This window comes from Gracilinanus agilis, chromosome 6 (assembly GCF_016433145.1).
Source record: "Gracilinanus agilis isolate LMUSP501 chromosome 6, AgileGrace, whole genome shotgun sequence".
NCBI lineage: Eukaryota > Metazoa > Chordata > Mammalia > Didelphimorphia > Didelphidae > Gracilinanus > Gracilinanus agilis.
The window spans coordinates 246,780,400-246,794,740 of record NC_058135.1 but is presented as its reverse complement, the minus strand read 5'-3'; the positions used below and the strand labels follow the sequence as shown (position 1 = coordinate 246,794,740).

Sequence of the window (14,341 nt, the reverse complement as noted above, 5' to 3'; positions counted from 1 at the left end):
AAATGAAAACTCTGGACTTAATAGTCTCCAAGATTCCTTTTAGCTCTATAATAATAATAATAATAACATAATAAAATATAATAAAATAATAGCATCTATGATGCTATTATTTTAGATGGACCATTTTAGTACTCTAAAAGGAAGCAGCATAGAATTATGGAATTGATTGGGAATTGGTTTGGGAATCAGGAGACTTGAATTCAAGTCCTGATCTTGACACTTAATAGCTATGTGACCTTGGCCATGTAGTTCTATTCTATGAGCTTCTGTTTTCTTCCATGTAATATATGCATTGTGAAGAGCCTGGACAAAATGCTTATTATGGTATTCTAAGGTCCTTTCTAATTTTAATTATATAATCATATGACCTCTAAGTTTCCACTCATTTCTAAAGTATTGTGAGTCCTCTGGGTCCATGAACTCTGATTATGTTTTATCTTTGTTCAAAAATCTTCTTTTAGGCAGAGAAGAATGGGATAGGTACAATGGAGAGAACCCTAGACTTTGTCAAGAAGACTTTAGCTCAGTTCCTTAGTCAGACATTTACTAGATATATAATCCTGGGGAAATCACCTGACTCAGTTTCCCCATTTATAAAATGAAGGTGTTGGATTAGGGACTTAAAATGTCTTTTCTCACTCTACAGCCACAATCCTATGACTTGGATTTGACTCCTGCCTCTGCTATTTTCTTATGTGACCTTAGGAAAGTCACTTCCCTTCTGGGGGAAGTGTTTGCATCTCTAAAATGTAGGGCCACATGAGATGACCTCTAAAGTCCTTTTCAACTATTATCTCACTGGCTTCTTTCCTTTTTTCAAAGTCACTCTCAGAAGAAATCTAGCTTCATTTTTCCAGCTGGTCAGACCCCCATCTCTCTCTTCTTCACTGCTCTTTATTCCCTTAGCAATATTTCTTCCCCACAACCATATCCATTCATAAATACATAACATTTGATCAATTTATTTTCCAGGTCCATAAATTACAGAAAATGGAAAAGCAACATAAATGTGATCATCTGGGCCTTTGTTCAATTCAACAATTCAGTAAGCATGCATCAGGCACCTACTAAGTTCCAGGTACTATGCTAGGCTCTTGGACAAAAAGGGAAACAATTAGGGGGCAGCTGGGTAGCTCAGTGGATTGAGAGTCAGGCCTAGAGATGGGAGGTCCTAGGTTCAAATCTGGCCTCAGACACTTCCTAGCTGTGTGACCCTGGGCAAGTCACTTGACCCCCATTGCCCACCCTTACCACTCTTCCACCAAGGAGCCAATACACAGTATTGACTTCAACACATAAGGTAAGGATTAAAAAAAAAGTGAAACAATTCTTGCTCTCAAGGAGCTAATATTCCTTGTTTTCCCTCCAATGCCCAATCGTAGTTTTTTCTATATATTTTATGTCTTCAGTTTTCTTCCCATTGAGATTAGAAGCCTATCCTGCTACTTCTGGTGCAATGACTGGGTCTAAATCTGCCTTAGGCTCCATTTACCCAACACCACTTAGTTAATGAATCTACTTAGCAGAATCAGAGTTTAGAACTGTAAAGGTTCCTTAAAATAGGATCAGGCTCAGGCCCTCCATTTGGTAACTGAGACTACTTAAAGCGCAGAAAGGAAAAGAGACTTGATTAGGGTCACAAGAAAAAGGGAGCAGAGCTGGTTCTGATGCTTTTTGAAATACCCCACATACCCTCCCTACATCACATACATGCTTCTAGAGCAGAGGAGTGGAAGGGATCTTTTCCACTGGAAAAGCATGATACTATTTTGAAGGATGTTATTTATAGGCAAATTGGCCTGAGATTTCTGTGAAATCTTGACCATTCTTAAAACATGTTGTTTTTTTTTTTTGCCTGCTTGTTTTAATGTGAAGTCAAGTAAAACAGAGAATAAATTGAAAATATGTTTGGCCAACATTTTTTCCAATTAGTGATTTCATCAGCACAAAGAACTCTCAGGGAAGAAACTCCTTTTATGAATTCAGATGACTGTCAGCTCTGCCATGTGTAAATTATCTCAGAGCAGAAATTCTTAACTTATCTTAAATTATCTCAGATAATTCTTAAATTATCTCAGAGCAGGAATTCTTAACCTAGAGTTCATGAACTTTATATACATATACACATGTGTAAATATACATACATACAAACACACACATCCATGTATGTATAGATACACACACATATTGTTAACCAGATTTCAATATAATTGGTATTCTTTGTAATCCCATGTATTTCATAAAGTTAAAAATATTTTAAGAAAGGTTCCATAAGCTTTACCAAACTGCTGAAGTGGTCCAGGGCCCAGAAAAAAAGGTTAAGAATCCTTGTTTCAGGGAGTCTCTTGAGGCACTGACAAATTAAGTGATTTGCTACGGGTCACATAATCAGTATATATTAAAGGAAGGACCTGAACTCATGACTTATGGCCATCTGTACCTGATTATAGGCTAATCAAAGGAAGGAAGGGAATATTCAGGACAAGAAATAATGTAAGCCTGCTATTATATACTCTACTGTTTTCAATTTTGGCTGCCACATTTTAGGACTGACTTTGAAAAGTTCAGAGCCCAGAGGAAGTCATGCAGGAGAGTGAAAGAAATGGAGATCATATGATTTAAGGCTTGGGTGAAGGAATTAGGAATTATAACTTGGAGAAAGCCCCAGGAAGACACAGTAGCTGTTTTCCAGTACTTGAAGGATTGTCTTGTGGAAGAGGGTTGGCTGGTTCTTCTTGGACCAAAAAGGCAAATGACCAAAAGAAAGGTGGACAGGTTGGACAATGGGTGGACAGAGTCAAAGACAAGACTGTGGCTTAATGTAAAGAAAACCTTCCTAAAAACTGGAGCTTCACATAAGTGGATGGCACTTCCCAGGGAAGTAATGAGTTTCTCAATCTTGGCAGTCTTAAAGGTGAAAGAATCTGTGATGACAAGTCATTGATGTTGTAGAGGTGAGATCAGATAACCTCTACAGTCTTTCCAACTACTGGGTTGAGCATCTATGATAAATCTGTGAGCAAACCAATTTATATATTAAAAAGTTTAACATAACAAAATGACTTTAGGTCCAGAAGTGGCACTTTCCAAAAATTTTTATATATTTCATTTCCTACATGCATTTCCTCGCCTCTTCCTAGCCTAACAAGTTTCATTAATTCCATGAATATATACACACATAAACAGGACCATCAAGACAACTTGTAGGAGGCAGAATGGCACTGTAGAAAGGTGAATGGCCTAGAATTCACAAGAGATTTAAGGTTTAACCAGCCTGGATTTTATTATACAACATTAGAAAGGTAACTTTTCTATTCTGGGGATGTTTCCTTGTCTAAGTGAGGTTGGATGAGATGGTTTCTAATATTCCTTCTGACATTGGACCAAGTCAAGAAAACATTGACATTTTATTACCAAACACATGCACACAAATTAAAATGTTATCCAAAGCACAGTTTAAAAAATTAAATGTTGCTTTATTCACCGACTGAATTCACATCTCCCGAAATTCATATACATTGATTAAAAGCAACATTTAAATAAAAAATAAAACATGGAGGCGGGTGCAGTGAGGCGGACTCATCATCAGGATACCACAGTATAGCAAATTACCTTCCAACCATTCTCAATTAACTAAAAAACCATTATGATCTGGAATCCAGGCAGGGAAGTGACACATATTGCCAATACCCACAATTCCTTCCTTTTCTGCTCAGATGATTTATTTCTTTGATTGGAAAAGCCAACATATTTTGAACAGTCGTGTACAAAGGCAAAAGAGCAGTAAACAAATAAAAGAAAATGGTTATAAAAAGGATATAGTGTTACGTGGTAGCATAATTCCTTCATGATCCCATAACTACTTCCTAACATTCCATTTCCTTTAGAAGCAGATATTTCATGTCTGCTCAATTAAAAAGCAAAACCTCTCATTACAGTGTTTCTTTTTTTTAAACTTAGAGAGTCCAGTCATTGACAGTCTTGCTTAATTAGCACGTTTTTCTCCTGAGGCAGTCGAGGAAGGCCAAGTATTGCCAAGAGGTTCTACAGGATCATTTTCCCTTGAATTAAAGGATGCTTTACATAGATGTATTTGTATTTATTTACAGTCTTGAAAGCCAGGAAAACATATCACTGCTTATCCTGTAAGGGTGAATATCCCTTCACCTTTTCAGTCAACTTAAAAAGAAAGAACTCATCCAACTACTACACAGATACAGTACATGTTATTCTTGTAACACCTTGATTGAATGTGATAATGTGTGCTAAACAGGGAGAGCCAAAGAAGCAGAAAAAGGAATTTTCACACATTTCAAACTCTCCTTCTGGGTAATGCGATGATGGTAGTGTTTTTTGGACTAGATATTTATGAAAATAAAAATGTAATGACAGAGACAAGGGTAAGAAGAGAATGTGAATGCAGTCACAAGCCTATTTTGGCTCTTACCAAATGTCAAGCAGGGCTTAGCATGTAGCAAAGGCTTCCTAGACTGCTCGTGAAAACACAGCTATCATGGATAACTTAAGAATAATCCAACCAAACGATGAAGACCCCCATCAGATGAGAGCCCCCATGTGTTTGCTAAGTGGACACTCTTGAAAGAAAGATTTAGTCTGGAGTAGAATTTACTGAACTGAGGCAAGCTTCAGAGTTTCTTTTGCAACCCCAAGAATATGGAGATCCTTCCAGAAATCAGAAATAACTCTAAGCACAAAGTATAGGATGTCCCTTGAAAGAGACAAAAGTCTTAGTACAGTTTTTTAGTGACTGAAGCTTAAGACTTTTCTGACACCCTGAATTCTACAAAATCTCTCTTTCAAAACACAAAGTCCACCCAACGCTATAAATGCCTTTGGATAATTTTTTTAAATATTTTCTCCCATCTGTGATCACTTCATGCATACTTAATCAAAACAATAATGTCTGCTTTCCAGTTTACGCTTCAAAGTTAGCACTTTGGTGGGACTTTCGGGGAATATACTTCACGAAGCTGAGTTCGAAACCATTTAAGCAGGATAAACTCAAACTTACATACAAGAAAGAGAAAACAGCACAGTGGAAAAATCATGTGCGATATATTAGCAGCATACAAGTTGGCGTAAAGGAAATTCATTGATGGCTTATTGCACTTAATACCTGATTGGTTCTCAAGTGGCTCGAGAGCTTGCACATTTGATCTACAATGAACAATTTGTTTAGATTTATTAAAAAAAAAATTAAGTCGGTGCGAATGATGGCACCAATCTGAATCAAAGATTGGCAAGTAGGGATGCTGGGGGAGCACTGTGGAAATAGTGTGTGTAGGGGTGGCTGTCAGGATTGACCAGACCCAGACTCATGGCCTGAAAGTTCCAAAACATCACTCCTTGGGGGATCAACCCATGCCATTTGCCACTTCTTGAATGGCGGCAAAAGGATGTCATGTGCTGGAGGAGGTAGGTAATTAGCACGAGAAATCCTATGAGGAATCCTGTCAGAATTTTTTTGCTCAAACATTGTCATGATGTCTATAGATAAAAAAAAAAAAGTCATTCATTTGGAACTGAAAACAACCTAGGAACTAAGGGGTTCAAATAATACCAGACTGATCTGTTCCTCTCTTTTAAACATATAATCATCATATATATATATATATATATACACACACACACATACAGAGTGTGTGTGATTGTGTATGTATGATTGAAGTCTGAGGACATTAGAATACTACAAATGTGCATAGGTACACCTTACACTTAATTTCAGGAAGAATATATAAATATATTACTGACTCATCTAACAACCTACGGATCGCTCTTCCTCCAGGGACAACACAGGGCGTTCATTATTAGGCTGATCACCTCTCAAGGGCTATAGGCTTATGTCTGAAATATAATTCAGGGAATTTACTCACGAACCAACACTTTCATTTCATATATATCAAAGACATAGAAAAAAGGCACTGGGTACAGTATAGGCCAGTATAGCCATAGAAAACAGTTGTGAAATAATTTTTTAAAAGGCTTGAAATCGTTTTAAGTTGACAAGGACGTATTTCATAAACAGCTTATGGCTAACTGACAATTTTATGCCAAAAAAAAAAAAATGGCTCCATGAGGTGAGAGAAGCGTTCTGGAAGGCAAGACTTCAATAACAATAATTCTATCAACTTCATAACTTTAAAGACAGTAGATACATTAATATACATTGGATTGATTTCTTTAAATATTAAGAAAAGATATCTGCTTCTGTACAACTCATTTTATATTCAGGAAGACTCACAGAAATTCAACACTTAAAAGCATGCCTGATTCCCAGGTAAGAGACAAGGGCACTCAAGAATTGAGGAGTGAGTCAGTTCTTTGAAATGCTAATGAAGTCTTTCTTTGGGGGGGAAAAACATTCATGAAATTTCCTGGAAGGCCAGCCCTCCTGGATTTTAAGGGACATTTAATTCATTAAATTTATGCACTGGGCCCAGGATATAATGTTTCACCTGATGCATTCTTATTATTTGTGTTGTGGTTTTGTTGTGTATGTGTATGTGTGTGTATGTTTGTGTTTCTTTCAGATCAACTAATTTTAGTTCTTTGAGAAAGTGGCAAAATGCGAATTCTTTGGAAGACATATTCCTCTCCTTTCTATTTTTTGTCATAAAATCACTTGATGGGAAAACTTAAACCAAAGTGTATAAAATATTCCAGAGGACAAAAATTTTTGACAACATTCAGATGAAAATGAAGATGAAATGATGCCTTACCATGAATATTTTGTGTTAAATAGCAACATTCCATCATCTTCTAACAATTGGACTTTGGACACACACTTAAACAGTTACATACAGAAATCTATAAAATGACATGTGGCGAGAACTGGCACAGTGAAGTTATAATGGGCTGGCTTCCAATATGGCAAAGCTTGGGACCAGTGACTTCTATAAGAGTTTAAAAATCTTTGGATAAAAAAATGAAGGACTAAAATGCACACTTGCTTCCTGGCCCAAAGCCAGGTTTCAGAGGATGGAGGCAAGCCAGGCCAGCAGGTGTCAGTGGTGTTCCTTGGCTATCCCATCACCTGGGCCAGATCCCTTTTCCCTTGTGTGGCAATAACTTCCTTCTCCATCTGATCATCTGTCCTATTGCACAGTTTCTCTTTGAGTTTGTGGAGCTCATACTCATGGAGGATTTGGATGGTCAGGAACTTTTCCCTTTTGATTCGGGCTTTCACTTCTGCTGGGACATCAGGGATCATCCAGGCCACAAAGAATTTGACAAGAAAAACGATGTGCTAGAGAAAGAAGCAAAAAGGGAGAGAGCATTTTAGGATAATCAGACAACCAGAGAATTTAGATTTTAGAGCTAGTGAATACTTCAGAGATCACCATGCTTTAAGGGCCAACAAGGCAAAGAGCTAGAATGTGAATCCAAGACTGGATTCCTGACATAATGCTATTTCTAATATGCAGCCTTCTATATTACTGGAATTTGTTATTTTAGAGTTTCCTTATTCACATTAACATTTTTATAAGAATTTTCTACATTCAGAGATTAAATTCCCTGATCACACCCAATCAGCAACCCATTCTACCAGATACCAAAGTCATATTCTTTAAAAGATGCACTACCTGGGGAAGCTACATGGCTCAGTAGATTGAGAGCCAGGCCCAGAGAAGGAAGATCCTAGGTTCAAGCCTCAGGCACTTCCTAGCTGTGGGACCCTGAGTAAGTCACTTAACCATCATTGCCTAGCCCTTACCACTCTTCTGCTATGGAACCAATATACAATATTGATTCTAAGACAGAAGATAAGGGTTTTAAAAAAAAAGGAACTGTATTTGTCTTTAAATCAACAAGCACTTTTTTCTTTGTCTCATCACATTCAATTTAAAAGAAAAATAAAATCTCCATAATATATAAACACATACAAAACTCTACAGAACAAATTTCCCCATTATTCTAGGTTCAAAAACAGTATGTCTCATTCTGAAAATTCAATCATGTCTCTGTCACATTATAGACATCTTGAACATCATTGATCAAACATCTTAAGTACAGTTCTATTTCTAGTGAAATTGAATTAGAAACTGAGAGGAGAGTCAGTCAATAAGCATTTAATAAAAGCCTAATGTATAAGTGAAAATTCTGTACCATTTGAACTATGTTCCCCAGAATTTCTTTCAACTCCCAGCATCCCTTTCCCTGCGCCCCCAAGTTTTCATCTTCATGTTATTATTTATATAGTTCTATAACTCCTCTCTCTCTCCCCTCTTATGACTGGGGCTGGATTAGTTGTCTTTTTACTTTAGCTTTTTTAATTTTCTTCAAGTTATTTTAATAAATTTTATTAAATATAATACTTATAATATTGAATATTAATTTTAATCTTTTCTACTACTATATGTCAGGCTTTGTGTTAAGGACTGGGGAATCCAAAGAGAGGCAAATGACAGTTTCTCTGTCCTCAAGAAGCTTACAATTTAATAGGGAGCTCACAATATTAAGGAGGTGGGGAATAACCCATTAAATGGTAATGACTAAGCAAATCATTATATGAATGTATCAGCATGCTATTGAGCCACAAGATATGGCCAAAGGGATAGGTTGAGAGAAATTTAGGAAGAAACATATGAACTGAAAAAGAATAAATTGAGCAGAATGAAGAGAACAAGTTATATAATAATGATACCATTGGGGGAAAAAAACAAATTTGAAACAGTTATACAACTTCTGATCAACCCAGTTCCCAGTCATAATTCCAGGGTACTGATAATGGAGAACATGATAGAATTAGATTGCAAAATGAGACATACATTTTTGGACATGGCCAGGGAGGAAATCGATTCTACATGAATATACAGATTGTTATAAGGGTTCTGACTTTTTTTCCCCAGGGGAGGTATGAAGGGGTAAAATAATGTGTGTTTTGAAGAAAAAATCAATTTAAAACTTTGATAAATATAATGAGCAACTCTGGGAAGAAGTTCAAATGTCTTCCCATTTTCTATTAGTGGCTGGCTAGTCACTTCCTTAGGGATCTACTGGAGAAATGATAAACCACTAAATTCTATACTTGAACGAGTCATTTTCGCTGTGGTCATTTGTTCACTTAATGTACCTCAAAATGTAGGCACGAATTTAGGGGGAGAGGGACTGGTCCACCAGCTCCTGGGCTATTCCATTATCCATAGGGCTACTCTCATCAACTCAGGACTATGGGGCTATACCATTAGCCCAGCTATGGGGCTCCATCAGGTTTAGGGCTACTTCATTAGCTCAAGGGGCTACTCCACCACAGGGGCTCCTATTTTACCAGCTCCTAGGCTACTCTACCAGTCCTGAAGGCCATTCTGCCAGCCTAAACTATTATACTAGCTTATAAACCTCTTCTTCAAATAAAATTCTTTTCTTACTTCTGGATTACAGAGTTTGAGTCTCCCAATCTTGGGGTGAGACCCTGCTAAAAACTTGGACATGTTTCTCCCAAAATATACCAACACATCAGCCAGGGAATTTGTTCAGGTATGGTTTAAATAAGATGGTCTCCTCCAATTCTGAAATTATGATTTTTCGACGGTCTGTCACTCCCTTAGGCTTTCTCCAGGATTCATACCCTACTCTAACCCATTCCTTTATCATTTCGACTATGAGATAATTTCTAAACCCTTCCTCCTCCTGGATGTCCTACTTTGAGGGGTCTCATGTCATTTTGCCCCTTTCCTTCTTATTTCTCTTCTCTAAATCCTACTCATCCTTCAAGGTCAAGATGAGATCAATGTTCATCATAAGCCTTCTGTTTACTCCACAAAAAAAACAAAAAAACAAAAAAAATAGAATTTGAGAGTTCAAAGACCATCCTAGAGGTAACCTAGTCCAACCCACACTTGCTTAAGAATTCCCTCAAGAAAATTCCTAGCTAGTGGTCATTCTGCTTCCACAGAAAGACTTCTAGTGATGAGGAACCCATTATCTCCTAAAGCAACCCTTCCATTTGTAGATAGATCTGTTATTAAAAAAATTTCTAACCAGACTGTCTATTCCAAAGTACTTCTATCCAAAGCTTCTAATTCTGTCCTTGGAGACTAACTAGAACAAGTCCTCCACATAACCCTTCAAATACTTTATGACTATGATCACCTTTTCCTAAAGTCTTTACTTCTTCACACTCAATATCCCTTCTGTCCTCTCAAACAATCTCCGTAATGTATGTTCACCTTCTTGTTTTCTTCTGCATCCAGTTGTGGGTTTTTTTCCTTACCCTTCTTATGGTATTAATTGCTCATATCAATAAATTTTCCAATTAATCATTAGTCATTATTTAGTCATTATTTAAACTGTAGTTCAAGTCCTGTATCACAAGTCTTGAAGCTCCATAAGGCCAAGAACTAGGTGTTCCATTTCTATATCTTGTATAACAACAATGAAAATAGTTTAATTAATTATAAGATTAATAAATTCTTTTTGAATTACATACTTTCTAAATTTTTTATGCTACATTTACTTTCTTTAGTAAAAGTCCTATTTCAGAAAGATAGAGAGAAATTCTAGTTAAGCCACAGAAGACTAAATAGCAACGTCCAATCATAAATGAGGACAACAAAGGGATGACAGTGTAGATAACAAGGAAAACTTACTTCCATAATAATGATGAAGGCCATCTTGGCAGCAAGGATGTGCCAGAACTGCATGGTGTGTAAATATTTCTTTTCATGGTCAGGAGGATAACGGTAATCTCTATATCTATAGGGAGGAAAGAAACATATTAATAATGAGTTGTTTTCCCATTTGTCTGTAAGTGGCAGGTGGTATGCATATGTAACTATTTGTAGGGTCTCCTAGGATCATAGATATAGAGTTGGAAGGGACTTCAGAGGCCATCTGATACAATTATCTCATTTTAGAAATTAGGAAACTTCCTAAAGTCCCGAAGGATACAATGATTTGCCCAAGGTCAAGTCTGTACTAAGTAGTAGAGAGAGGACTTGAAGTCTGGTCCTCAGAGGCCAAAAATGGGACCACATTATAAAGTACTTCACACAGTGAATGGTATATAGTAGGTATATGCTTATTTCTCTCATTTGACCCATCTCAGATAAGGATGATCATACCTCTATTTCCTACCTTATAGGATTATTGTGTGGCTCAAATGAGATCATGTATATGAAAGAGCTTTCTTAATGCACAGTACAAATATCAGTAACTATTTTGTGTGATGTAGTGGAGAAATCACTAGACAGAATCAGGAAGTTATGCCCTATTTCTGACAAACTTAAGCTGTCTGAGCATGAACAATCTTTTCATTTCTCAGTGTCTCAGCCAACTCTAAGAATGTGAGCTAAGGAAGAAAAAATCTGCTTCTGTTTTGAGTGTTTCCATCCCTATCCTGGAGTCCACACCAGGAATTCTTGCACATGGATTAAATCACAGGTCTATATAAAAAATAAAAGTCCATATCACTATTACCATTATTATCATGATTATTATTTTTGATAAGCTTCTTTTTTCTCATGATTCTTGATATTTAGAAGGGTCATAGCCAGAAGCAAGATGACGTTTTGGCATTCATTTTGTTCACCTTCTCCATTTTATAAAGGAACACTTAAAGCTTTAGAGGTTATGTGATTCTTCCAGGTATATATCCATTGAATGGCTGCGGCAAAAATTAGGACACCCACTTTTAGATTCCAGTCAAGATCTCCTTCTGCCATATTCTGTGGCCACTAAGCTGGTCTGAGATAGTGATGTTAGGAGGAATTCCTCACAAGAAGGATGAATAAACCAGATACCTGCAAGTAGTGAATGCACCCGTGTTCTCCATAGGTGCAGTATTAGCTGGAAAATCAGAGATCTGGAACACGGAAAGGCTGTTGTTAATGTACCCAGACATGGGGGAATGGCTGTCGGTCGAGTAGGCGTAGTAATAAACTAGACGGGGAATCATGTCCGATGTGAAGGCAACAATGAAGGCCTGAAACCAGGGAGGAAAAATAAGTAGTGAAAGCATGTGCCATTTTGAGCTTTAGATGTCATCAGCCATATGGATACATCCCCAAGCATTGCGAGAATACGGTAGAAGAGTGCCGGAGAGCATGCGCCTATTTGAGAGGTATAACACAGTTAGGGTCTAGGACATGCCATGAGATCTGCTTGTGTGGTCCTGAGAAGTCAACCTTCATTACTATCATCTTAGAAATCCAAAAGGATCTTTGTTTTATCCCTTGACCCCAGTGTTAGGAATGAGGTATGGCCACCTTGATGGATCGTCCTTGTTGGTTAGCGGTGGAGGCAGGGGTAAACTGGAAGCTGTGGTGTGGTGGATCTCTTCCCGCAGTGGTTTGGAAAAGGCCACATGGAAGAGGAGAAAGGCACCCAGGAACATTATTCCACATTTAGGAAGGAATAGAAACAGAGAAATGGGACAGTGGGAAGAGCCTTGGTGCTGGAAGCAAGAGGATCTCAGTTCACTCTGTCCTTCTCATCCTCTGCCATCCCCTTATCCTTTTGCCTCCAATCTTTCCCAGCACCAGTCTTTTCCAATGAGTCCTCTCTTTTCATTATGTGGCCATAGTACTAAAGCTTCAATATTTTTCCTTCCAATGAATCATCTGAATTAATTTCTTTAATTATTGACTAATGCGATCTCCTTGCTGCCCAAGGGACTCTCAAAAGTCTTCTCCAGCACTACAATTCAAAAGCATTGATAGGGGCAGCAGGGTGGTTCATTAGATAGAGCCAGGTCTGAAGATGAGAGGTGCTGGGTTCAAATCTGACCTCAGATACTTCTTAGCTATGTGACCCTGGCAAATCACTTAATCATCATTGCCTAGCCCTTGCCACTCTTCTCCCTTAGAACCATTACTTAATATTGATTCTAAGAGGGTGAGGATTAAAAAAAAAACATCATCAATTCTGTGGTGCTCAATTTTCCTTATTTTATCATTATTGATATATCATTATATATCAATATTCCTTTCCCAGCTCTCAAAGCCATACATTACCACTGGAAAAGCCTTAGGTTTGTCTCTACAGACCTGTTTTGGCAAGGTGATGTCTCTTATTTTTTAGTACACAAACAAGATTTGCCATAGCTTTCCTTCTAAGAAGCAATGGTTATAGTCACCATCTGCAGTGGTTTTTGAGCCCCGAAGTATAAAATCTGATGAGGCCTCCATTTCTTTTCCCTCTGTTTATCAGGAAGTAATGGAATCCAATGCCATGATCGTAGTTGCTGTTTTATACATATATTTTAAGTTAAGCTTCAATGAGTTAACTGTCCTAGAGATAAAATAGCATCACAGAGACCCATTCTGTTCTTGAATAACTCTCATTGTTATGATATTTTTTCATAAGTCAAACTTAAATATGTAACTGCTACTGTCATCATTCCTTCTTTTGCCCTTTGACAGCCAAAAAGATCTGATTTGGAGGCAGGGATTCCAGACACCACAACCCTTCTAGAGCGTCCAGGACCGTGATCAGGACGGGACATTGGTCTCGGCAGATCCGCATAAGAATCAAATGTGTAGATTTGATTTTCTAAAGTCAGATCCTCAGTAAACAAACTTCCCACCCAGAAAACCGATTACTCAGCTGAGAACTGTCAACTTACATTAGTAACGACAGACAAGACGGCCATGCCGTTGAGAATTTCTTGCCACACTCCTATGCTATGGGCCTTGGCAGCCACAGGCCTCCTGTACTGGGTGGTCAGCTTCCAAGAGTCCACTCGGATTTCCAAAATGTTGTTCATGAGGGCAAGAAGTGGAGCCAGAGGAAAGGAGGCCACAAACAGGGTGATGAAACCAAACTGGATGACTGCAGAGAAAGAAGAAGCAGAAGCATCAACTTCAATCCACCAATACTTGTTAAGTATCTGCTGAATGCAGCCACTCGGCTAGACTCTAAGGATGCAAAGACAAAGCGGCCCTGCTCTTTCAGAGTTTATAGTTTTAAATTCTATTGACTGACTCAGATGCCTCTGAGTGGATGCCGGACAGCTACTTCTAAGTTGATACCCCATTATCTTGAAGAGACAGTATATTTGCTGAAAATTCCATGGCAAGAAACACTGTCTAATCACTGGCTATTTCCCTAATACCTACAACATGCTCATCTCTCCCTTATTCTTAAAAAAATCCTTACTTGTTCCATCCATCCCGGCATCCCAGATCCCTCCAACAGAAAACTCCCTACATTAGCTGCCTCTCACTTTTTCTTTTCTCATTCTCTTCTCTCATCTCCACAATTTGGCTTCCAACCTCATCATGCAAAAGAAACTGTTCTCTTTAAAGTTAACAATCATCTCCTAAATGCCTTTTCTCAAACCTCATCCTTCCTGACCACTTTTTAACTGTAGACATTGTCA

The 14,341-nt window shown here is 37.9% G+C and overlaps 1 protein-coding gene across 1 annotated transcript in view; it reads right to left on the bottom strand.

Annotated features, from left to right (window-relative positions):
* Positions 1 to 7,042: 7,042 nt before the first annotated feature.
* Positions 7,043 to 14,341, bottom strand: part of ANO5 (anoctamin 5) — a 79,110-nt gene continuing 71,811 nt past the window's right edge. Inside the window, exons 15-18 of the mRNA XM_044681838.1 lie at positions 13,586 to 13,791; positions 11,763 to 11,944; positions 10,611 to 10,716; positions 7,043 to 7,267 (exon numbers count right to left, since the gene is read on the bottom strand). Of these exons, the coding sequence (XP_044537773.1) occupies positions 7,043 to 7,267; positions 10,611 to 10,716; positions 11,763 to 11,944; positions 13,586 to 13,791 (719 nt within the window). The remainder of the gene's footprint in view (positions 7,268 to 10,610; positions 10,717 to 11,762; positions 11,945 to 13,585; positions 13,792 to 14,341) is intronic.